Raw genomic sequence first — 24,740 nt, forward strand, 5'->3', positions numbered from 1 at the left:
CATGTAAAAGTGGTTTTCTGGCAGAAAAGCCTGTGGCTGAAGTCCTTTCATCCCCTCAATTCAGTGATTCTCGGTCCTTTTCATAACATGGCACAGAGAGAAAATATTCTAGTACACAAGGACACATGGAAGGGATTTAGCACTCCTGCCAGGCTGCTCTTCAGAGGACTCTGGCCTGGGGGCTGTATCTTCCCCCCCAGGTCCTGCCTGGGCACTCAGAAGACAGAGGCGATCCCACCATGGTAACGGGTGAACTTTCCCCCCGACTGTAGCTAATGAGTACCTCACCTGATGGCCCCTTCTGACATAATGTGGAGACGTGGGGTGAGGGCTGCAGGCCAGAAAGAGCGAGGGAGTACAAGGGCCAGCCTTAGGGAACATGGACTTATTAAAAGTTCAAAGATTGAAGATTTTCTTCCATGTTCTTTGTTGGTAATTGGGCAAACCCCCCAAGTGGCACCTCAGAGCTAGAGATGTTTGCTGGGAAATCATGTCTTCCTCACCCTCATCCACATTCCCCCAGATAGAAGCAGGTAGCAGGTCAGCATACGCGTACACAGTGGAGAAGGGCCCGGAGATGGTTCTGTGCCCTGCATTGCTGGGACCAAGGGCAAGTCCCTTCCTGTTCTGAGGTTGTCACATTAGAACAGTGGTCCGAAACATTTTTGTTTCATCAGGGAACACAGTTCAAAGGCAATCTTACCTACAACTTCAGACACCTGGGTTCAAAGATGGGCGCCAGAGCCCTCCTCACTCTTCAGTTTGCTGAATAATATACTTGAAACAGTGGGTGGATTAAATCCAGTCCACAGACCTACTGGCAACTTTTCTGGTTGTGATGACTTCTGAGGCCGTTGCAGCCCATACCCCTGTCCTCAGTGCCTGACATTCGGGACGATGTCTGAGAAGAGCTTCCTTGCCTTCCGGGCCAGTCTTTGTGAAAAACCCTGGCTCACCGAGATTCTTCTACATGGCACCTGAAGGCCCCTATGGCATGCTCCCCGAACCACCAATCTAACCACAGCCTTCAGTCCAGTCCACAGGCCTATTGCTATGGATGCCCCTTATCCTTCTGCCCATCTAAATGCCAGCCCCCGTTCAGGGTCCACTCCAGAGCCCTCCCTGGCTGTTGGCACCAGAACATATGCTGTGTGCCTATGTGCTTTTCACCTTTGGTATCCTCTGTGCCTGGCATTGGGTAGGGCATAGAGGTATCCAGTAAATACCAAGTAACCAAGAGAGGTGTGTGAAGAGAGGCAGGAAGAGACATGGAATTTAAAAAGCCCAACCTACTTCAATCGCCAGTGATTCTTCCTATTCCCTACACTCCTCCCACCTTGGGCTCTGGTCCCTGTGCTTTCCTATCCCACACTAACCCCTATGACTGGGGTGTCCTTCAAGACTGACGTCCTTTAGGCCACCTTCCCTATTCTCCCAGGATCTCCACTGCACCACGTCTCATGTGACATGGATTCCTTTCTACTTGTAACCTAGTGACGAAGCCAATGGGCTTTGGAGTCAGACAGGCCTAAATTGGAACCCTGGCTCCCTCATGCACTATCTGTGACCTGAGACAGGCTACTTAACCTCTGAATCCCTTGCACAGTGGAGGTCACACTACCTATGCCCACTAGGTACACATGAACGACTAGGAGAGTACCTAACACATGGCAGGCACAAATCAAGTTTCTTCTCATGACTCTAATTATGGTGTTCCTTTCTAAAATCTCCGGTGTAGACTATGTGGTCCTAGAGGACGTGTCCCTACAGCACAGCTTAGCACCGATTTTCAAACGAAGCTCCTCTGACCTCAGACCTTTGGGGTGGGGGGTGGTGTCACAGAGGCTTCAGGGCCCTAGGACCTCTGCTTCAACCCTAGCAGTTTCTGGTTTTTTTCCTGTTTTGCATATTGGGGTTCCACATTAAGATCTCAATTAACAAAAGGGCCCTGCTGCTAAAATAAAATTTGAAAGTACCTGGCTTTGAAGCTAGTTGGGCCCGCAGTGAATCTTGTTGGAGGTAAGGGGGACTCGTGGTGGAAAAGGGACATAGACATGATGAATGAATCATCTCAGAGACCAGGAGCTGGTTAGTGGGGCAGGGCTGAAAGCCCTGCACTCACTGCTTTATAGTCAGAATGTGTTATCAAGGCTGTGGGGAGAGGGGCAAAGGCCAGATCTCGGGCAGGAAAGGGTTCCCTGTCCCTAGTGTTTGTTGGGCCCAGCCACTTCACGAGACTCACAGCTGTGGGGGTAAGCCCTCCAAGCGGTCAAGGGCAGGCAGGAGATGGGACAGTGAGGGGAGGATATGTTCTTGGGGTACAGAATCCTTGACTGCAGGGTCCAAAGGTCCCGGACCAACCACCAGGAAGCTGTGCATGCCTACAGCCTGTGCCCCCTTGTAATCACAGTGGTAACTGTCCCCAATATGGGCTGCCAGTGCTGGTTCTACATGAGCGAGCCGCAAAGCCTCATGGAAAATGCGGGGGTCTGGCTTGGGCCAGCCAGCAGCCTCAGAGGTCAGCACAAAGTCGAAGTGTTGTCGCAGGCCAACACCCACCAGGATGTCCTCTAGTCGCCGGTCAAAGTTGGAGACCACTGCCAGCCTCAAACCTCGTTCTCGGCACCCACTCAGGGTGGCCTCAGCCCCCTCCAACAGCTGCCAGGTGCAGGGGCTGCTGAAGTCCTTGTATAGCTGGTCAGCGACAGGGGCCACAGCCTGAGCATCCCGAATACCGCCAAGTGGAAAGTCTGCAGGACCACATCCAGCCACCACTGGCGGGAGGTGAGGCCATGGCTCAGGCCATAGTTGGGGAAGCTGTGGCTCTGAGCCCTGTATGCCTGCCCGAAGGCTTGTCCCAGGGCCAAGGCCTCCACTTCCAGCCCGTGGGCCCGGGCCTTAGAGGCATATTCCTCCCCAACAGGGTGGCGGAGCCTGAGCAGCGTGTCCTTCACGTCCCAGGTTAGCAGCCGTATCTGTAGCCGGTGTGCCATGGGTCTGCAGAAGCGGGCTAAGTCCACCCCTGCTCCACCTCAGATTCCAGGGACCAGGGGGAAACCGAGCTGGACAATACCTTCACAACCTAACGGTTGTCTCCTTCCAGGCGTCATGGGTCAGATTTGCTGGCATTTGGGTTAATGTCTTCACAGCAGAAGATCCTGGAATGAGATGGCAGGTGAGGTAGAAACTCCGACTTGAGAGTCATACAGACTGGGTGCTGCCAACTCACTGTGTGACCCTGTAAGTGTCACTCTCTGAAGCCCTGTCTCTTCATGTATAAGAAGAGCACAAGGACCCAACCTCATAAAGCTGCTGGATTAAACCAGATCATCTGTTCATTCTACAACACATTTCTGAGCACCTATTAGGTGCTAGATGCTGGAAATGGGACAGGGTTCCAGCCTTCATGGCACTGACAAGCATTAAATAATAGGGGACACAGATATTAGGCAAAGAACTATACAAATACTTAAGCATAATGAAGGCAGCATGAATCATGAGGTTATAAATCCAGGGACCAGGTCAAGTCTTCATCAGGGAACTTCCTTGGCAAGTGAAGTTCCAGGGGGGAGCTGAAGAATGACTATGTGGAAAATGGAGGTGGTTAAGTGTTCCTGGCACTGGAAACAGCAAGTGCAAAGGCGCTGAGGAAGGACAAAGAGTCTGGTGCTTTGGGCAGATAGGAGCCAGTTCACGCAGGACTCTGTAGGTCAAGGTAAGGAAACAATTACAATTGTGTCCTAAGAAATGTCCAAACGTGTAGAGACCTTCAATGACTTTATCTGAGCCAAAGGGATGACATTAAGAAAATGCTCTGGAGAATGGCAGTTTTGCAGCTTATTTTATACATCAGAATCAAAGGAGGAGACGTAAGGAGGGTTACATGAAATCTATTGGTGGTAGATTAAGGGAGTGGGAGGAAACAAAGCAGGGAAATCTCTGGGATTGGATAAAAAGTAAAATGGAGAGACACACACTTCTTTGGTGGGCACAGGAGAGTTAACTAACATTTTAGAGCACACAGAGATGATATTCAGAGAACAAGATAACAATGATGGGTTCTGTAGTCTCGGTCTGGTGTGGCGGGTTGTGCCTGAGGTTCCGGAAAAAGGGATTACTCTGACATGCCAAGTGTATGTTATCTTAGATGCAAAAAGACAATAGACAGGCTCACTTCCGGTCAAGACTGACCTTGTCAAGGAAACTACAGGCCAAGGATGTGATTACCAGCCATGACTTGCGTTTAGTTAGGCATTTTTATGTTCAGACCATCCTATGTGGCTAATTTCAGTCTCTGAGTTTGTAAGGCCAGCCATGCAGGCCCCCCCTGAGCTTGTCAGGTTTAGTATGTGGCCTTTTCGTCCACAATTGCTATTCCTATTGTTAGTAATGCCAAAGACAAAAGGGTCCTTGCAGACCATCTGACCAAACCCCTGGCTGCTCAACAGGAAAGACTGAGCCAGAGAGGGACAGATACTTGCCTATGGTCACAGTGAGAAGCAGCACAGCCAGGACTAGAATCCAAACTTCCAGACTCTGGCCAGTGCTCCCTTCCACTGCTTAGACACATTTGAATTTTTTTAAAAAACCTGATTTTGGTAAACCTGTACAACATGGGATGAGATGCAGGGCAAAGCAGTCTGGTCCTACCTGTCCCTAAGCCTCTCTGAGCCCCAGCTTCATCTTTACTGAAGGTAATACCGTGTTCCCCCAAAATAAGCCCTAGCCAGACAATCAGCTCTAATGCGTCTTTCGGAGCAAAAATTAATATAAGATCCATCATTATATTATATATTGTATTATATATTCTATTCTGTGCTATTCTATTCTATTGTACCGTACTATATTCTGTTATAATAGAATGTTATTCTATTATAGTAAAATAAGACCGAGTCTTATATTAATTTTTGCTCCAAAAGATGCATTACAGCTGATTGTCCGGCTAGGTCTTAATTTTGGGGGAACACGGTAATATCTGCCTGAGTGGACAGCCAGTGAAAGAATTAACGACTCAATGTACTGGAAACAAATTCCTCAGCCTGTTGTTCAGGGGCTGGATGCAATTTCTTCCCCCAGGTTTCCAGAAGAAACCCATCAGGGCAGAGTTCAGAGTGCAGCCACGGTTTTGCACAGGGAGGGAAGCGGCTGGTGAATCTGGGACATATCTTGGAGAAAGTTGGTCAAGAAAATGAACTTAGGGCGGACTTAGCTCAATTGGTTAGAGCACAGTGCTCATGACATCAAGGTTGCAGGTTGGATCCCCACAAGGGCCACTGTGAGTTGCACCCTCCACAACTATGTTGAAACAACTACTTGGCTTGGAGCTGATGGGTCCTGGAAAAACACTTAAAATAAGTAACAGTTTTAGAAAAAGAAAGAGAGAAAACGAACTTAAGTCCGTCTAGAACTTAGGGAGACGCACCCAAAGACACTCTCACTTTGCTGGTGGGGCGATGCAGAGGTCCGCCTCAAAGTCAAGCCGGGAGCTGCTGGCATAGCTAAGATTAGAACAAAGGGCTCTGGCTCCCGATCCACAAGCGTTTTCCATTCCTGGAAGCCGGGGGCTGAGGACTCTGAGCTACAGGCCTGAACTGCTCACCCTTCCTGCCTACCTCCAGGGCTTGGTGGCAGCGAAGTTCAGGTAAGCCTGCCGTAGAGCGAAACCTCTATAGCTGCCGTCTGCAGCGGGAAGGTGTTAAGGACGCTGGCCGCGACTGCAGCTGCGATTCTGAGACCCCTTCTCATATCCCGCGCGTTCCGACTGCTCTACGCCCGTCCCTGGGGCTCAGGACCCACCTGCCTAGCAGGGAAGCCGGTCAAGAAGGAAGCCGCAGTCGCCGCCGGGATCCGGAGATGCGAGCAGAGGCCGGGCGGCCCAGCGGAGCCAGTGACCCGCCCCGCTCTCCACCCGGCTGGGCGCCCCCTTTACCTCGGCTTCCGCCGCCCGCCGGCTCCGCCCCTCCCCCTGACCCCGCCGGCTCCGCCCCCTTCCGCTGCACCCTCCCCCCGCACCCGCCGCTCGTTCCGCACTTTCACCTGCCCGCACCCGGCGCCCTCTGTCACCTGCTCTTGCCGCGCTCCTCGGTAGGCTCTCCGCCCCTTCTAAGACCCCCGCCCTCTGGGGTCTCCATCCCGCACTCTTACGTCCCTTACCCCGCGTCGCACCGTTACCTATCGCTGTCTCCGCCGTGCTGCGTGCCCCGCCCTCGCTGTCTCCCTCCTTTCTCCCCTTTCTGCGCGCTCTCCCTTCCCCAAGACCTTCGCTTCCCCCTGGGTCCCGACATTACTGGGAGGGACACAGGCCGACGGGAAGAAGGGGATTTGGGTCCCTGCCTGGCTGCTGAGTGCTGTGTGGCCTTGGGCCCCCTCTCTGGTTTGAGTTCCAACGAGAACAAGGAGGGAAGTGCTTTCAGTTGGAAACCTGTCTAACCCAAGTCAATTTGCTGAGGGTAGAGGCCTTTGCAGTAATCTAGCTGCTTTTTTTTTTTTTTTTAATGAAAAGGTTTCATGCTCATCTCAAAAATGTTTAATAATAACAAAGTGTACAAAGAAAAAGAGAAAGCCCCGACCTCATTCACTAAGTACTCACTGAACATGTCTTCCTCCGTGTCTGACCCTGTCCTTCACTGAGGATACAGTGGGAAACAAGATAGAGTTTCTGCCTTGATGGAACATGGGAGGAACAGACAAAAATCAAGTAAATAAACAAGATTTTAGATAGTGATGAGTGCTGTGGAGGCAATAAAACAATGGTTACATGAGCAGTGAAGGGCCTCTTTGGATGAGGTGATTAGGGGAAGAGCAAAGATCTGAAAGGCAGCCAGGTGAAAATTAAGGGACAGCTAAGAAACCGGCAAGTGCAAAGGTGCTGAGGCCCCAACAGGGAAGAAAAGGAGGGCCTGTTACCCCACTCACTCCCCAGGTGTCTCTCTCTCCCCCCCCCCCAAAAAAAAAACGTCTGCCTGTATTCCAAGGCTGGCCTGTTTACTTCATTCAGAACTGCCTCACCCTCACTGGCTCCGGCCTGGAGGGAATACGAAGTGCAGAGTCACAGATGCTGGGCCTCAAGGGAGAGCCTGACTCCAGGGGCTCATCAGCAAAACTTGGTTTATGTGTCACAAGCATGATTCCCAGAAGTGGGAGTAGAAAGGGCGGTTGGGAGGCCAGAGGTCCATCTGCATTTCACAGAATCCAACGGTGTCTGAGATTGTCCACTTTGCAGGGTTACCTAAAACCCAACCCCTTAGGTTCTGCTCCCAGCAGAACCCTCTGTGAGCCCTCTGGTAAATCCTTTTCCTCTCTGGGCCTCAGCCTCACAATATACAATGGGAGGAGGGGGAAGAGGAGGGTTGGACCAAACAACTTCCAGCTGAAGTCCAAGTTAGCTTATAGTTTCCAAGATAATTAATTTTGCCCATGGACTCTCAGTTTCTCCATATATAAATAGAGCTTGTTTACAGCAGGATCAAATGAGAAGACATGGAAAAGCTCTGAGAAGTAGATGATTCTTTTCTGATGAGATAATTTCTCCTGAGAGGTTCAAGTTTTGTTCCGTCATATAACTATTTCAACCCAGGGCACCCGTTGCACAAGGGGGGCATTTCCATTAAAATCTATGTGAATGTGCTTCCGGGAGTTATGGCCCTGATTTAACTGTCCTCTAGGTCCTGCCTTTCTCTTTCTCTGAGTAACTTTTTCAGGAGAGAAATGGAGGTTTGTGTGTCACAGGAAAGCCAATGACAGGTCCCTGCTATTCTGAAATAACCTTCTGATTTGCCAGTTCAAAAATGGGTACATTTAATGGGTGTAGTGTCCTGAAGTCAGGTGACAGAAATCCTCGGAGGGCTTTATCCCTTGATCTGTGTCCTGGCCTGGTGATTGCTCCTGGATACACCTGCCATGTCACTTACACTGGATGCTGCCTTAAGTTATTTGTCTTTGAGAAAACATGTTTCTTACATGACGGATTTTTCCTTGAGATTCTCACACCCAAAGCACAAGTAAACCTAGGCTGGGCACACCAGACACAATAAATTTTCATCTTTTAGGTTGCTACAAAAATAATTTGAGGTTTTTTGCCAGGTTATTTTTAGCCTTTAAACCGCAATTACTTTTGGACCAACCTAATACTTATTTTTAGTTAACTTAGAACCTACATAGAGAAAGGTGCAGTAAGTGTAAATGTTCTTGAATTTTTACAAATTGAACATAGCTATGCAACCAGCACCCAGACCAAGAAAAAGAACGTTTCCAGAACCCTGGAGCCCCCGTCCTCTTCCAGTCGCTCACCCCCCAGAGGGTAACCACTACTTGACTTCTACTTGCATATTTACTTTGAACTGTGTAAAAATGGCATAATACAGCACGCATTCTTTTGCCTTCTTTAGCTCAAAATTTTATTTGTAAGATTCATTCATGTTGCTATGTGTAGTTGTTGGTCATTCATTCTCCTATAATATTCCATTATATGAATATACTACATTTTACTGTTGGTAGACATTTGGGTTATCTCCAGTTTTTGGTTACTACAAATAATAGAAAATGTTGCTATGAACATTCTCAAATATGTCTAATTTTAGTGAACATATGTACGCATTTGTGTTAGGTAAATTCCTAGATGTGAAATCACTGGGCCATAACGTATGCATATGTTCAGCTTTAGTAGATGTGGCCAGTTTTCTGAAGTGGTTGTACAGTAATATCTGAAGAGTTCCAGTTGCTCCACATTCTCAACAATTGTCATTGTCTATCTTTTAAAAACTTTAGGTATTCTGACGGATGTATGGTTCTATCGATCTCATTGTGGTTTTAATTTAATTTCTCTGTTGACTAATGATGATAACACCTTTTCATACATGTACTAGCCGTTTTCATTTATTTACACAAATAACAAATGGCTATATCCTTGTTAGATATATATCATACATGAATATAAATGAATTTGAAGCTAATGATAACACATAAAAAGCTAAAGTCCGTCTAAAACCAATTCTCACCCCTCCTCCTTTACAATCCCTTTCCCAGTTTTGCGCACTAGGCTTGGAGTTAGGCCTGAATCCCAGCATTGGTCTGCTCCTGGCTTGTGTGAATTTGGACGAACCCCCTCTCTGGGTCTGTCTCCTGTCTCTAAGGACCGCTTTTACTTTGCTATTCTGACCAGTTTCTGTGATTACAAGAACTCCATGTGATGCCCCAATAGCCATTCTCTCCCTTTTCCTTAGTAATTGAACCTGAGTTTTAGCTGCCCCACTAGACTGTTTTCCAGCCTTGCTTACACAACTAGGTGTGGCCATATGACTAAGTTCAGACAAGGGCATGTACACAGAAGTGCTGTGTGCAACTTTTGGGTTGTAAAGAAGAGGTCATGTCCTCCACTTGCCCTTCTTCCTGCTGGCTGAAAGAGGACGTAATGGTGGGAACTGGACTCACCATCTTTGTTCACGAGATGGAAGCTGACACATGTTGAGGATGACAGAACAAGGTAGGAGCCATGACCGCCTGTATCACGTAGCTGACAGCTCTGGATTGCTCAGAAATATTCCATCTTAAGCTATCGTTATTTTTTTTGTTTGTTTGTATCTACTGAACTTGAATCCTGAGTAATACAGTGACTGGGAAGGGCTTTAAATTGGGTATCAGGAGAGGTGGCTTTGAGGAAACGAAGATCTTAACCAAGATCTTAACAACAAAAAGGAGACAGTCATACAGATTTTGGGGGTAAAGCAATTCCAGACAAAGGGGACTTCTGGTTACAACAGCCTCCTGTGTAATGAGGGAGACTGTGTCAATCACAGTGCCACATCTCTCATGCCATTGTTTACAGTAATTGAGCCAAGAGGTCAGCCATGTGACCTGAGCAGGGCCAATCAGACCTCGAGAGATTTGCTATGTGAACGATGGGACAGAAAGGACTCTTTCTCTGGATGGTAGGTCTAAAGGACCATGTAAGGATCATGCTGTTAAGTGGCCAAATAAAGCCAAGCTGAGGCAAAGAGAGCTAGGAAGGGGCAGAGGCCTCCATGAGAGCCTCTGACCCTAGCTCTGGCCACACTTGACTTTATTACAATTCCAGTTATGAAAACCAATCATTCCTATTGAGTTTAGTTTCTGTCACCAAGACTACCCAGAACAGTACAGATTATGGGGTGCTGCAAGGCACAGGCACTAATATGTGGATGGGCAGAGTCCATGTGAGGTAGGGAGCAGGTCAGGATCCCTCCTTTTCTACTTGGGAAATTGGTAGTCAATTGGCTGGTTAAAATGCCTGTTGCTTTTTGAGACCCTCAACCACATGCCACTGAGGATGTACTTCTCGGATCTTAGTAAAGCATAACGTGAGGGTGGTGGAATGTGTTAGCTTGGTGCGCTTCCTCAGGTCTAGGCTTAAATGTCAGTCCCTCAGGGAAGCATTTCTGGTCCTTCAAACTAGGTCAGGTCCTGGTGACCTCCTTCATAGCACCTGTCACATCACTGGTGACACGTGTGCTTCCTGGTTCTCAGGGAGACTCATTCCACTTAATGTTACCCCTGGGGTGGGGGTCTGGATACACAGAGTTGTTTCTCCTGTGGACTATTTGTACCTAAAGGGCAGTGTCTGGCTACTGTCTCTCTGTGCCTAGAACAGAGCCAGGCCCTGTATTTGCTGACAATGATGAGTCTGGGATGGTCTTGAAGAACCTTCCCTTTCACACTAGTCATTTTAACTAGAAATGAGCTCAGAGGCTAGGGGCCAGGAGACAGGAAGCCAAGAAGCTAAGATTGTCACAGGTTGTGGCCTAGTCGAAGCCCCAACGCCCATCAGTGACTCATCACCAGAGAGTGCTTGGGCCCCTCAGTGGTAGGTAGATCCAGGCTCAGGCTTTCTGAAGAAGCTTTGTGACTCTTGAAGCCCCGATCTTGGCTGGCCACTTTCCCATAGGCTGAGGTCAGGTCTTAGTGAAATTGGCCACAGCCCTGGGGAAGACCACCCAGAGTCAGAGGAGACTGGTCTGACTGCAGGAGCTGCCGGCCGTTTATTTTAAATTTTAAAATGGGTTGTTTTGCTTCATGGTCCCAAATTGAACTTGCTTTGGGCCTGAGTTGGGATTCTCTGTCATTTTGCAGATAGGCAGATGGACTTGTTACACAGGCCCTCCTTAGCTGGGCTTTAACTTTCAACTAGGGGGAAATATTATATCCTGTCAGTTCTCAGAAGAAAATTTGAAACTACGAATTCAGTGCTCAAGTCAGAAACCCATGAAGGAATCCTTGGTTCTTCCATTGCCTCCCCCTCGACCCCTCTGGATTTAAAGCACTGGCAAAATCTGCTAATTCTGTCTCTAAAATGTATCCTAAATACATTTGCTTCCTCCTATCTCCACAGACACCACCATGGTCAACCACCACCATTGCTCCCGGGGGTCTGCAGCAGCCTCCCAAACAGCCTCTGTCTTTCTGCTTTTTCTCTCGCCCTTCTGCTTTCCCCATAAAAGCAGTGTGCAAAACTGAACCACACATAAATGGTTAATATCCTTCAGCTAGCTTTATATCAGATGCAAAATAAAATCCAAGCTCCTAAAGGTGCAGGATCTACCTTTCTAACCTCCAGTCTTCTCATCCACCTTCCTCTTCATCCTGCTCCCAGCAGCGCTGCCAAGTTCCTCTCATCACTGGATCTCTGCACACTTCGTGTCATTCTCGAAGCTTCTCGCGCGCTTCCCTCTGCTCTCTGAGAAGTCCTTCCTTGTCCCTCAACCTCAGGGAGGGCTTTCTCAACCATCCTCTCAAGAGAGGCCCCATTTCTTCTGTCTCAGACCCTTTCTTTCCTTCAAAGCATTTATAATGTGTAACTATTTTATTGTCTGTTTTCTTGTTGTTGTCTGTCTCCCTCATTCTATATAGCTTCATGCAGAGAGGACAGGCTGAGGTCTGTCCTGCTAGATGCTCAGTACCAGCACTGCCTGGGCACAGAGCACACGTTCTCAAAAAAAAAAATCTCTTTAATAAAAAACCTTTTGATGATGGCACCTCCAACAGTCAGGAACTCTCTCTCTGCTTCTGGATTTTGATCCTCAAGCAATGTTTCTGCTCATTAATGAGTAATTCTTTCCTGGTTTTATGGCTCTGAGTAAAACAAGAGATCTCAGGTGTCCTGGTGATCCCTGGCCTGTGTGAGAATCACCTTCCAGTTGAAATTGCAGCAAATCTCAACTCTAAACCCCAGGGATATCAATCTAGGCCTCAGTCCCAGTGCCTAGCACTGCTGCAGAGGTCCTGGGCTTTCCGGAGCACCTGTGGATCCATGATCCAACTGCCTTCCTCTTCCCCTAATGCTTTAGGCTCCTCTCCCAGGCCCCACCCAGCCTGCACCCTTGACTGCTGGGGGTTTTTAAGCTGAAGCCACACCAGAGAAAAGAGCTGGAATGATGGCGGGGTAGCCTCAGGGCTGATTCAGGAGAGGGTGGGAAGCTTGAAGGAAGCCCATGAGATGTGGCTGTGAGTGGTAAGATTTGGCACATTGGCAGAAACCACTGGGACTGCTAGGCACCTGATAGCATGTGAGCAGGAAGAGGGCATGATGGCAAAGTTCTAAAAGCAGCATTTACTTTGGTTTTCACTTCTCCAAGGCCCGGGACCTTTTTAAAGTTCCAATTCTTGGGTCTTCCATACTCTCTCCATCACTCCTTCAGCCACTGCAATAGCTGAGGTGTGTAGTAGGTAATGATGATGTCGGCACCTGTGTGGGGGAGAGAAGCAGGAAGCAGGGGAGGGGCAGGGCATCAGCTCTGGGCACACCTTCTGGGAGTTGAGGGCCAGATGGGGGAAGAAGGCTGCTATGAAGGGGCACAGTCGGTGGGCGACACAACTGAGACTAGAACTGGTAAGACAAAGCCCAGCTCTTACCAGTTCTAGCTCTGGACATGTGTGACTGTGGGCAAAGCCATTTTCTCTTTGTGGGCTTCAGTTTGCCGATGTATAAAATGCACAGTGAGGGAAATATATAAGCTATATAAGGAAATATATAAGCTATAAGTTCCCTTCCCACACCGAGTGGCCTATCAACAGAACCAGCTCCTATTTATGCAATGATAACATACGCCAATTACACATATCATCTCATTTAACCCACATGACAACCATGCACCAGGTATCTTATCCCTATGACAGGCGAGGGCACTGAAGTGGCTAGGCTGAGGTCTCAGAACCAAAAAAGTAATAGAGGGCTCTGCTTTCTTCACTGTTCCCGGTTCCGTTCTACAGTTCCATGTCTCTTCCTCAGCCTGTGTCTATTTAGATCACTGGCATTTGCAGGCCTGAGACTCCAGGCTGTCTCATGACTTCATTTCCCTCTCTGGGCAAAGTGCCAATCAGTCCATGTGGCACAGGTCGAAACCCCACCCCACCCCTGCCTGCTTACCTGCTCTGCGGAAGGCGGTCATGGCCTCCAGGACAGCAGCCTTGAGATCAAACGCCCCAGCCTGGGCTCCGTGCCACAGCATTGCAAACTCTCCAGAAACGTGGTACACAGCGAGAGGGAGCTCAGGGTGCTGCAGAGAAACGGCGAGCGGTAGGCATACGTGGAGGGTGGGTGTGTCCCCGGAAGTGTCCCTTCCTCTCTGGACAATCTGTGACCACCTTGAGCCCCATGCCCTGAGTCACTGCTGCTGGCAGCCTGGCTCATTCTTGGACTTTTCAAAGCAGAAGCTGTTCAAAGACTCCTGCCCACTGGTGGTTCCTGGGCAGGGGTGAGGAGAGGAGGATTCCTGTTCAGGGGCAGACCGCTTCCAACCCTGAGAGTCTCAGTCCCTTAATCTAAGGTCCCAGAGTCCATGGACACACTCTCTCATCTCCCTGAGGCCCCCGTCTCGCTCTGTGCTCACCTTGTCCTTCACCTCCCGCACAATGTCCAGGTAGGGCATCCCCGGCTTCACCATGACCATGTCGGCTCCTTCCCGTACATCCCGGTCCTAAGGGATGAGGGACAGTGTGGGCAGTGCCTGGGAGGTGAGGAGAGAGGGGGACCGACTGGGGGGGGGGGTGGGGGCCCAAGCTCTGGTCACTCACCACTGCTCGCAGGGCCAACCCTCGTGCTCCGGGTGGCAGCTGGTAGCAGCGGCGGTCTCCAAAAGCTGGGCTTGATTGAGCCGCATCCCTGGGAAGCAGAGGCATCGGTGTGGACTCCAGCTTTGGGCTAATGGGTCAAGGAATTACCAGCAGAACCCTGCTAATCCCTACTCACCGGAAAGGGCCGTAGAAACAGGAAGCAAATTTGGCGCTATAGCTCATCACGGACACCTGTGGGGAGACAACAGGAGCTGAGGCTCAGTCAGCCCTTTCCAGACGTCCCAGGGTGATGTGGCAGAACAAGGATCCAGGCTGGGAAGTACAGGGCCAGTGCCCTAGTCCCACTGGAGCGCTGGGCCTTCATTTCCCCGTTTGAGGTGCAGAGGTTGAGAGAGATCCCAAAGGCCTTGTCCAGTGCTGTCTTCAGTTCTGTGATTCTTGGCAGATGTGGGGGTGGGGCTGGTCCAGGCTCAAGCTCTCTCACCTCCCTCCTCCCCTCCCTGCATTCCCCACCCCTACCCTGTTGCCAAGTCCATATGCCATAAGAGTCTTCTTGATGGCTTCCACGCGTCCATCCATCATGTCCGACGGGGCTACCACCTGACATCCTAAAGGGCAGAGGGTGGCCTTCAGAACTCCAGGGCCTGCCTATCCACTCTGCCACCTCCCTGACCCGGGGCTGCTTATCCCTGCTGAGGACTGACTCACCTGCCTTGGCATAGGCCAGTGCCACTTCTGCCAGCCGCTGGCGGCTCTCCTCGGCCTGGAAAGCCCCGTTCTCACTCAGAAGCCCTGCAGGCAGATAGCTGCGTTGTAGGGAGCATTTTAGGCTCTGGCCTGTTCCCAGTATACGGAGAACTGAGCGGTGGGAGTGCAAGTGGCAGAGGGGCTGGGGGAGGCAGGGAGCTCACCGCAGTGACCGTGGGAAGTGTAGGGGCACAGGCAGACATCACAGGCCACCAGGAGGCTGGGGAAGGTCTTGCGCAGCAGACGGGTTGCCTCGATGGCTGGGGAGTCCTCCGAGTCGGCTGCAGAGCCCCGCTCATCCTAGCGGCAGAGGGAGGACCAAGCAGGGTGTCTGTCACATGAAGCCTTCGGGAGGCACCACGGCCCTCCGAGGGCAGCCCTGACCCTCTGCTTGTACCGCCATCACAGCCGCTGGACGGGGAAGCACTGTCCCCACTTTGCAGAGGGGACCTGACTTGCCCGGTCAGGATGTCACAGCCCTATTTAGCTTCCTGACCCTAAGTGGGTGCTGTATGAACAGCAGGGGCCATGTCCATTCAGCTGTGGCCCCAGGGCCAGCACAAGGCCAGAATGAGGACGTGCTCGGTGGGGAATCTCAGCCCAGCCTCATCCAACCTCCCCTGCCCTTCCCGGCTAACGCCTCCTCTGACTCTTCACCTTGGGAATTCTGCTGGGGACGCCAAAGACCAGGACACAGCGCAGGCCCTCTTCCACCAGGGGCCTCAGCATCTCTTCTAGCCGGTTCACACCATACCTGCACAGAGACGGGGTGCAGGGGCTGAAGTGAGGCTGGTCCCCCCATAGGTCCTCCCCACTCTGCCTCTGTGAAGGGCCAAGCTGGACATGGCACCAGGAGGACTCAAGCCCCATAGTACAGAGAGGGACAGGAATGCACCCAACACACAGATGGGGAAACCGAGGCCCCAAGCAGCAGAGCTATGGAATTCAGATGTGGAAAGTCTTCCAATGTTTTCTTATTGAACACCCATTTGAAGGTCAGCTCTCCCATGCAAGACTCTGCTATGACACCTCTGGTGAGAGACAGCCCATTATTACTTTACAAGGCTGCCTCTGCTGTTATGGAACAACCTTGACCCTGAAAATACCCTTCTCACTAATGAGTTGAAGTCAGACCCTGTGGACCTTCTACCTCCTGGGTCTGCTTCTGCTTCCTGCTACCTCCACCTGTAAAATCTCTCCCCATCATCCCCTTGCTTTCCCCACCGTGTCGCCTACCTGGCCACTCCTGGGAGGCTGGCAATAGGCTGTATGTCATCAGGAACGTCCCTGCAAGAGTGGGGGTGAGCTATGAATTGGCGGTGGTGGGAAGGGCCAGTGGTGAGGGGGTGACTGGGGGGGATGGTTGGGGAGCTGGAAAGGAATATGGCAGTGGAGATGGTGAGCAGAGGATGGGGTCCAGTGTCTGCTTCCCTTGCCTGGCCAAGCCCAGGGCCTGAAATAATAATAGGCACAACAAAAAAAGTAACAGTGACAATAAGAGCAACTATACTAAATCTCTGCCCTCGGGAGATGACATTCTAAAGGGTAATAGCCAGACCCTCCTTATACGGATGCGGTCAGGACTGAATGAGATAATAGATGTAGGTGCTTAGCATAATACCTAGTACACAGTAAGGACTCAATAAATGTCAGCTGTTGCTGTTATTAATAATCATGACTGCAACCTCTTAGGTGTACACAGCACTTTACAATTCTACAGAACACCTTCTCAGCTTCTGTCTTATGCAAAAGCTCAGGAGGCAGGTAAGGGTTGCTCTTCTTTTCCAATTGAGAAGATCGAGTTCTTCTCAAGGTTTGTTTAATTCCTAAGATGACCCAGTCGGCCACTTCCAATATCTTGAGCTCCAAGCTGACAGCTCACTTTACCACCCAAAACAACACAGACGCCTGCTCTGGTCACACCACCCCCCCACCCCCCTGCAGATCAGAGACCTGACTCATTCTGGGGACTCACGTGACAAAGATGGGATAGATGAGGTTGGAGGCATTGACGGTGGTGGATGCTGTCTGCCAGGTGCGAAGCAGTGGGTGAAAGTAGCCACTGTGCAGGACCGACTGGGGTTGCATGGTGGGCAGTGGCGGCGCAGGGCAGCAAACTCGTTGGAACTGAGGGCTCCTGAGGTATCTGCTGCGTGCTCAGCTCTGTGGGGGCAATGGGAGGCACATGAGACATGATCCCTGTCCCCAGGAGGTGGCCATGTTCCCCCAGGCTCTTCAAGATTCCTGCCTTCCTCGCTCTCCAGCCCAGTGCTCCTCTGAGTGTGGTTCCCCAATCCCTGCTGGTCTGTAAGGTAAGCAGAGGAATGGAAGTAGGCCTTTGCACCTACTAATGTGAAATTGGGGCTAGTACTTTATATGATCTCTCTTTCTTTTCAAATAACATTTTTCTAGTAATTTATTTTTATTTTATTTTATCAAAGGATCACTCTGTGATGATTGGAGATTAGTATGAGGAGCACTGATCTAGCCAACGTTTAAACTTTGTTTATTCCATGGAAAACGTCCATGTGCTTGGCAGAAACTTTAGATAAGCCAAAAGAGAAAAGGCTCCGTAATTTCACCTCTAGAGAAAAGCACTGTTAACCCCTTGTTCCAGGGACTTCTTGTCAGGCAGGATATACACTAAGAGGATTAAATAGCACCTGACAGAGAGCTAGACACCCGTATTTTCCAGCCCTAGAGCCTCCTGCTGCTCCCCAAGAAAAAGCCACGCCTGGCCATCTTCTGGCTCTGCTCCCCTGTTCCCTTTACGGAGAAGGCTTATGCTCTCTGCACAACCTCCCACCTCCAAATCCTACCTAGCTCCCCACAAGGCATCCCTTCCCACTGAAACTTTTCTTCTTACCCAGCTCACACTCTCTTATATAACAATTCTTTGTTGATCCATCTTATCTTGTCCCAGTAGACAGAGCTTCTGCAGGGCAGTGACCATAGTGAGTTCATTTTTGCCTCCCCCACATACTCTGCCACACAGTAAATATTTAATTACATGAAGTACAGGACAATATGCCCGAAAATGACAAATAAGGGATGTCAGACAGAAGGAAGCTGGGGTGGGGGCATTGTCATTTGTTTCTTGGGCACCTACTGTATGCCAGGCCATGCAGGACACTGGCACACACGATTTCGTGTCGAGTTGGCACTGCAGTGCTGGGAGGCGGGCTGACTGAGGGCCCTAGGAGAGGCGCAGCCTACTATAAAAGAGCCATGGGTTCCAACGGAATTTGGACGTCAGAAGCTTGTTAAAAGATGAGGATTTGAACTTGGTTTTGCAGGATCCGTGGGTTCAGCGAGTCAGAGGGAAAGGGGAGAACGTTCCCTCAGGAAGAGAAGAAAGGAGCAAAGGTGGGGAAGGAGGGATGGCTATGGACTGTTCTCAGGACCTGAGGAGGCAATCAAGCCTCCATGTGGGTCTAAGGGGAGGGGATCAGACTGAGGACAGGGAAGCTTTTTGACCAGGGGGAGTTGCCTGGTCAGAGCCCAGCTTTAGGAAGAAAACTCTTACAGCCTGAGCACAGCAGATTGGAAGCAGAGGAGCACAGAGGCTGTGGGGTCAGAGGGGTGCAGAAGAAAGGGCCATCATAAGGCAGTCTCTTGGGATGGATGCTCTGAGCTTATTTAACCTGGTGGGCAACGGAGAAGGGACAAGGCAGAAAGAGGGCAGCGGGGAGCAGAGCTTGGAGAGGAAGCAGAGAGCTCTGTTTTAGACGCTTCTTTCTGGAGGTGTGTATAGAAGAAGATGTGAACAAAACTGACTCCATCTTTGTATCCCTGCTTTTGTTTTTCCATGCTGAGAACTCTGACCTAAATAGCCTCAGCCATCACCAAAGCCTCAGTTAATGACTAATTGTGTCCTGTAAGCTTACACAATGTAACCATAAAGAATACTGTCAGTAAAAGGCCAGAATGGCATAGCAATGGAGGTAAATATCAAACTAGTGCTGGCATCAATTCTAAGCAATTATCCGTAAGACCACCTAGAGATATGGTTCCTAGTTGTACTGCACTCTTTGTCCCTCTGTCTTGTCAATCATTAGTAGTTCAGCTATACTATAAAATATTTACTGTAACAACTATATAGCAGCAGAGAATAATCTGCGCAGACTGGTGGGTTGTCTCCTCCACTCCGACCCTTCTTCCTGTAAGTAAATTACCCTATAGTAAATTCCATTATATTCAATGGACTTGCCTGCTTCGTTTTTCAGTCTTAAGACACTTTTATGGTTCGGTGGTCTCTGTACGTATGCTTTACCTTCAGACAAGGTGCCTGGCAAAACACCCATTAGCCAAGTAGGAAAGAAAAAGAGCCACCAATCTCTCCTTGTGTGAACGGGACCTCTAGGTGCAGAGAAGGGCAGAGACTTACCCAAGGCTATGCTCTTCCTGGATCTGGGGGGGTCCTTTAGTACACCAATGTGTCTTTCTCCCCAGTTTCCCAGGCTCCTTTAGCTCCCTCCCAACCAGCTCTGGGGCCCATTTTATCTGATCCTCCTCCCTGGCAGGGTTGGGGTTATCAGGAGTCACACAGGAACACAGCCTACCACCCCACCCTTGAGCTAGCCACATTATCTGACACGGGAGCAAGTCCTCAAAGAAACTCCAACCCCCAAATGAGCAATCATTCAGCAGTTCCAAAGTCCTGAGTACCCACATTGTGTAGGATTTTGCTCTGAGGCATGCCAAGGATAAGCCTAGCTTAGAGAGGTTAAGTCAGTTGCCTAAGACTATACAGCTGGTTTGTAACTGAGCCAGAATTTGCGTTTGTTCTAGACAATGAGTGCAGGGTACGATAGCCCATAGTATTGGTAAAGACTTGATTCAGTAGGCATCTCTCTGCCTCTACTACCTGCCTTGGAGGCTGGAGAGATGGAGAAATTAAGAGAAAAAATACTGTGTGTGTTAAGTGCTAGGCACTAGACTAGGTACTTTGTATCTATTATAACATCTCATTTAATTGCAGAGAATCATCCTAACTTTTAGTGATGAGGAAATGGAGGCTCAGAGAGGTTAAGTGACTTGCTTAATGTCATTCTGCAGTCAAGTCTGGAGTTAATGTCATTCTGGAGTCAAGCTGGGTCTACAGGTCTGTAATTCAATTCTCAGAGAATAACCTTAGTAGCAGGCCACTTTGGCTTCTGGAATCCAAAGCTGCATTCCACTGGCCTCAACTCTGCATCTACTTTAGAAGGCTGAGGTAGCAAACGCCCTCTGTTTATCAGAAGCAATAGGGCAGGGCTGCCTAGGCTCCTTGCAGTCTAAATATCACCACAAAGAGACTGGGGGTTGGGAGTGGGGACAAGGGAGGAGGGTGAGAGTGGTGAAGGGGAGGCCTCACTAGGGCAGTTTCACTTTAATCTTTTTGTGTTTTGTTGTTGTTGTTTTTTTTAATTTTAGGGTTCAGAGAGAGATTTGATTTTGAGAAATCGGTATCAGTAATAAAAAAATTAAAAAGTTGAAATCACCAATCCTGTTTATTTCTTACATTCTGATGTGGAACATTGGGTGTAGGGAGATGACAGGACTTATCTGACATCACACAGAAAGTCAGGGCTTGACCATGGGGCCTCCTGGCTTCTCCTCCAGTGCCCTGTTACCTACACCAAACATGGTCATTCTGTTACAACAGGTGCTTAAATAATATCTCTGGAGTAGAAAAACACCCCTGAGCAACAGAGTTCCATCTGTTTGCAGAGCCAAAGCCAGGTGGAGGTTTGGCTTTGCAAAAAGTCTCTCAAAGATTGGGAGATTTTCACACAGTTGGGAGGACCCTTCTTCCAAATCAAGGGAGTTTGCAAGCGGCCCCTTAAATCCTGTGATACCACAGGATTTAAGAGGTCAAGAGCAAGTCACCATGGAGCCCAGCACCTATGCTTGCCCCACATTGGAACAGGTTAGCTTAGCTGGAAGGCAGTATAGGGTGGTGCAGAAAGAATCATGTTTCAGGGTCAAACAGCCCCAGGTCTGGTCTCTGCTGTGTGTGACTGTGAGCAAGGTTGCTGGCCTTTCAGTCTTCATTTTGTGATCTATAAAATGGGAGTGATATATAAGGATCAAACTGGCAAAGCTTCAGAGAAAATTAGAGACCACGAACAGGGGTATGCCTAGCCACACAGTAAACATGTAGCTAATGTTTTGAGTAGAACTGAGCTGAAACTAAATCTTGCCATCATAGCTGTACCTTCTGCACCACACCCAGAAGGGAGAACTATCACTCAAACCTGTGAGGGTCACAGGGTCTTCCAAGATATCCGAGGTGGGGGGTGGGGTCCCTGCTTCCAGCAGCTTATGTGGGGCAAGAGAAATAATCACCACCTAGATGCTACAGTAGAGGGATGGACCAGGTGCTGTGGGAGGGTCCTGTGTGTCTGGGAGTCAAGAATGGCTTCATAGAAGAAGGGACATTGAAGGATCAGTAGTTTTTCAGACTGATTGTGAAGGTATCTCCTTGCTTAGAAGGTAACTTCCTCAACCTGGGAACCCTAAGTTGGCCCGTGAGAGGTGCCACCAGCAGGGGCTGAGAAAGAGCTGCAGGGCTTGAACCCCTCCCTGTCCTCCATATTGTGCTCAGCGGAGGATTCCAGAGGCTAGAGGGTTGGAAGCTGCTGCCAGCTCTGGCAGGCTCTGCCACTAGCTGGGGAGGAGACAGTCGGAAGGCCAGCTAGGGAGAAGGTCCAAAAGCCCAGAGGAGGGGCCCAGGACTGCAGCTGTCAGGCAGTTCTGAAAACAGACCAACTTGTTATTCAATCCACATTTCCTGAATACCTGCTCTGCGCCTGCCCCAATGTGACAGACAGGAATTAAAGAGAAGAATGAGACCAAGTCTTCACCTAGGGTTTTGAAGAGCCCAATCTCCTCTGGGTTTAGCTAGCTAGAGCTATGAGGAGAATTTGCCAGGTCCACAGACTCCTAAACAATTTGCCTAAGGGGGTCCTTAAAGCTTGTTGATTGCATCATTGAAATGATGGTGAAACTGGGCTCAGAGAGGGACAGACACAGGCAGGGTTAGTGGCAGATCTTGGGCTAGAATTCGGGACTCCAGCAGCCCAGCTCTCAGTGGCTACTATTATACCTTGACCCTTCTTATTTTTGAAGGAGGGCGCAGCTCACAGTGGCCTATGCGAAGATCGAACCGGCAATCTAACAACACACTCCAACCGAGCTAACTGGCCACCCCTACCCCTTGATACTTTAAGTACAGATTTCAAAGCACACAGCAGAATTGGACTGTGGAGAGCTCTGGATGAAGCGGGGACAGGGGGACCCCGAGAAGGAGACCGTGACTCTGGACCTGGCTGCAGCTGGCAGCATGATGGTTCAGTGTGTGGGTTTTCCAGTTTGTACACATGGGTTCAAACCCTGGCTCTGTCACTTTCCAGCTGTGTAATTTCAGTTCCCTCATCTGGTAAATGAGGACCTGAGCCTCACTCAATGGGCTGTTGTAAGGAGTGAATGGGTCCATCCCTGCAGCAGCGTATTTCCAAGCCTACCACAAAGCGGCTGTTATTATTTCCACCTCCCTCGCATATCGGCGATGGCACCTTCGCGCTCTGCTCTTACAGAAACACTGCCGCAGCGGTCTCCAAGGGAGTGGACCACAGAGTGGAGACGCGGAGCCCCCACCCAGGCCCTCAAGGGCTACGGCCACGCGGAGACTCCACCCAGGCTGTAGCGGGAAAATCTACCTCTAAGACCCCAAATACCGGCCCCACAGGACGGATCCCTGCCTGCACTGCCAGCGCTGCAGGCGCACAGCACAATCTGGGTCTGGGGACGCGGCGGTTTTGGTGCCACAGGCCCGTCTCCAAGTCCGTCTTCTCGCCGAGTCCAGCCCCCGCTCACCTGCCTCCCTAAGGGATCCGAGGCGACGCTCCCGCCACCGCTGTCGCGCACTCTCGTCTCCGGGGCCCACGGGGGGCGGGGTGGCAATCCCGGAAGCAGCCCTCCCTCTCACACTCGGTCCCGCGTGCAGGCCACGCCCCCTGCACGAGTGGCTTGCCGGCTAGCTGGTCAGCTCCAGCCGCAGTCGCAGATGTACGTCAGGCTCGAAGCTGGCCAATGCGGTGTCCGAAGGGCTGGAGAGCCCGCCCGCACCCGCGCATGGCCGGGGGTGGGGGTGGGTAAGGCTGGAGGAAGCCCACGTGGGGCACAGGAGAGGCGCGGGGGCCCCGGCGAGTGAGCCTGTCTCAGAAGCGGTTACAGCTCCAACGGTCTCTCTACAGCCCTCTTCGCAGCCTAGCGCATGCTTGGTGCAGGTTAATTATTTGTTGAAAGAGTAATTGGATGTCAAGGACATTAAAACAACACCGTAATGCCTAACACAAAAGCTAAGTCCGTTTTTGCGGAGAGCCTTTTAAATTTTGTTGAGTTCAGCACCAGGCTGCCTTCCAAGTTTTCACAGAAAATTTATTCCAGCGTAACAGCTCAGGTCTACTTACTCTGTGCCATGGTTTGGGAGATGTGATGTGACTGACCAGGGCACTTTGGGCATCAGACCTATGATGGGTACAAGGGGAGATCTGACAAAAGCCTGTGGGGGGCGGGGGCAGAGTATGTGCACGGGCGGGAAGAACCTAGTAAGGCTTTTGGGGCTTGGGTGAACTGGTAGGATTGCTGGGTGAAATAGGGATCGGGATCAATACCCTATAGCAAAGGAATGTGCCTTTATAGAGGTGAGTCAGGGACTATTGAAAAGTTGCCTTTCAACTGTAGAGGATGCCAGTGAATTGTACTACACTTATTTTCAGATTTTGCTTCTCAAAATCAATAACCCACACCTGTTTTATACCTCTGTATTTCAAGTTAAAGAGGTAGAGAGGCCTAACGCTGTGGAAATAGGACACTGCTTAGTTCCCAGCTACTAGAGTTGATCTGTGTTCAAATAAGGAAGGTGGAAAGGAATGAGAAAAAGAGTGAAGAAATAAAATGGAGTCACTTTGGTCAAGCTGCTAAATTATTAAAAATCAAGTATGCTGAGGCAAGAGGAAAACAATTCTATTTTTTGTTTTAACTAGCCTGGGAACTTAAACATTTCAGTTGTGCATCAATGTTTGGATGTACATTAATTACACAGATAACCATCTGAACAACTCAGAAGAAATGTTCCATTAACCAGACCACTGGATACCTGGAAGATTTCCATCTTGGATCAATCCAGAGTTTAAGAATGCAGGACTGATTTTTCTCAAAAATGTACTTTTTACAATATAAAAACTTTCAAAGTCTTTTCTCCTTCAAATACTCTGGGTATTGCCTAGTTGTGTTTCCAGTTTGCAAGCCCTAAGGTCTTTGAATAAAACTTTTGTTATTTTTAATTTTAGCAAAGCCTCCTGATTCTTTTACGGTTCAGTCGGCAGGAAGTAATGTTTTTTTGTCCATTAGTCAGGGACAGTACCATGGATGCACTTTACATTCACTTACCTAATTTTGACAACTGTTACTATCCTCCTTGTATAGACTGGGAAAACAATTGTCATGGAGATTAAGTAAATTGCCCCACATCACACTGGGTTATCTCTGCAAAGTCTGCTAGCCATGCTCCTTCAATTCATAGGGATTACTGTTCATTCCCCACGCCCACCCACTATTTAGATTCCCTGCCCAACATTTCTTTCATGACACCTGTTCCATCTCTGAGTTTATTGAGAACTAAACATAATCAGGATCATCTACCTCCAAGAGCCCAAACAGGATGAAAAAATTTTAAATGTTACTGTTTGGTGTACTCTATCCTTCCCATGTCTCTCTTATTCTTGACTAAAAGACATGTTCCCATCCCTACTCCCCACTCCCCCAAATTAAGGTAATTTTACCTTAATCTTTCACTTTGATCCCTAAGAGTATTCTGAATGCAACAATATGAATACATCTTAAACGTAAGATTTGTTAAGCAAAAGGAGTCAGACACAAGAGTGCATATTGTATTATTTCGT

The 24,740-nt window shown here is 49.5% G+C and overlaps 2 protein-coding genes across 2 annotated transcripts; both read right to left on the bottom strand.

The window, feature by feature from the left end:
• Positions 1-66: 66 nt before the first annotated feature.
• Positions 67-5,958, bottom strand: HDHD3 (haloacid dehalogenase like hydrolase domain containing 3). Its single transcript, XM_033124063.1, is given in 3 exon segments — positions 67-2,738; positions 2,741-3,158; positions 5,797-5,958. Coding segments are annotated over 2 exon segments (753 nt in total). The 5' UTR covers positions 2,994-3,158; positions 5,797-5,958; the 3' UTR covers positions 67-2,238.
• Positions 5,959-8,273: 2,315 nt separating this feature from the next.
• ALAD (aminolevulinate dehydratase) lies at positions 8,274-22,908 on the bottom strand. The gene is made up of 12 exons (XM_033124067.1): positions 22,651-22,908; positions 16,766-16,953; positions 16,027-16,077; positions 15,448-15,544; positions 14,955-15,090; positions 14,752-14,835; positions 14,563-14,651; positions 14,219-14,274; positions 14,044-14,131; positions 13,860-13,946; positions 13,397-13,526; positions 8,274-12,715 (listed from the first exon to the last, which is right to left on the bottom strand). The coding sequence occupies exons 2-12, from the start codon at positions 16,876-16,878 to the stop codon at positions 12,657-12,659; spliced, it is 990 nt and encodes a 329-aa protein (XP_032979958.1). The 5' UTR covers positions 16,879-16,953; positions 22,651-22,908; the 3' UTR covers positions 8,274-12,656.
• Between the last annotated feature and the right edge of the window lie 1,832 nt (positions 22,909-24,740).

Source organism: Rhinolophus ferrumequinum, chromosome 12 (assembly GCF_004115265.2).
Source record: "Rhinolophus ferrumequinum isolate MPI-CBG mRhiFer1 chromosome 12, mRhiFer1_v1.p, whole genome shotgun sequence".
In the NCBI taxonomy this organism is placed as follows: domain Eukaryota; kingdom Metazoa; phylum Chordata; class Mammalia; order Chiroptera; family Rhinolophidae; genus Rhinolophus; species Rhinolophus ferrumequinum.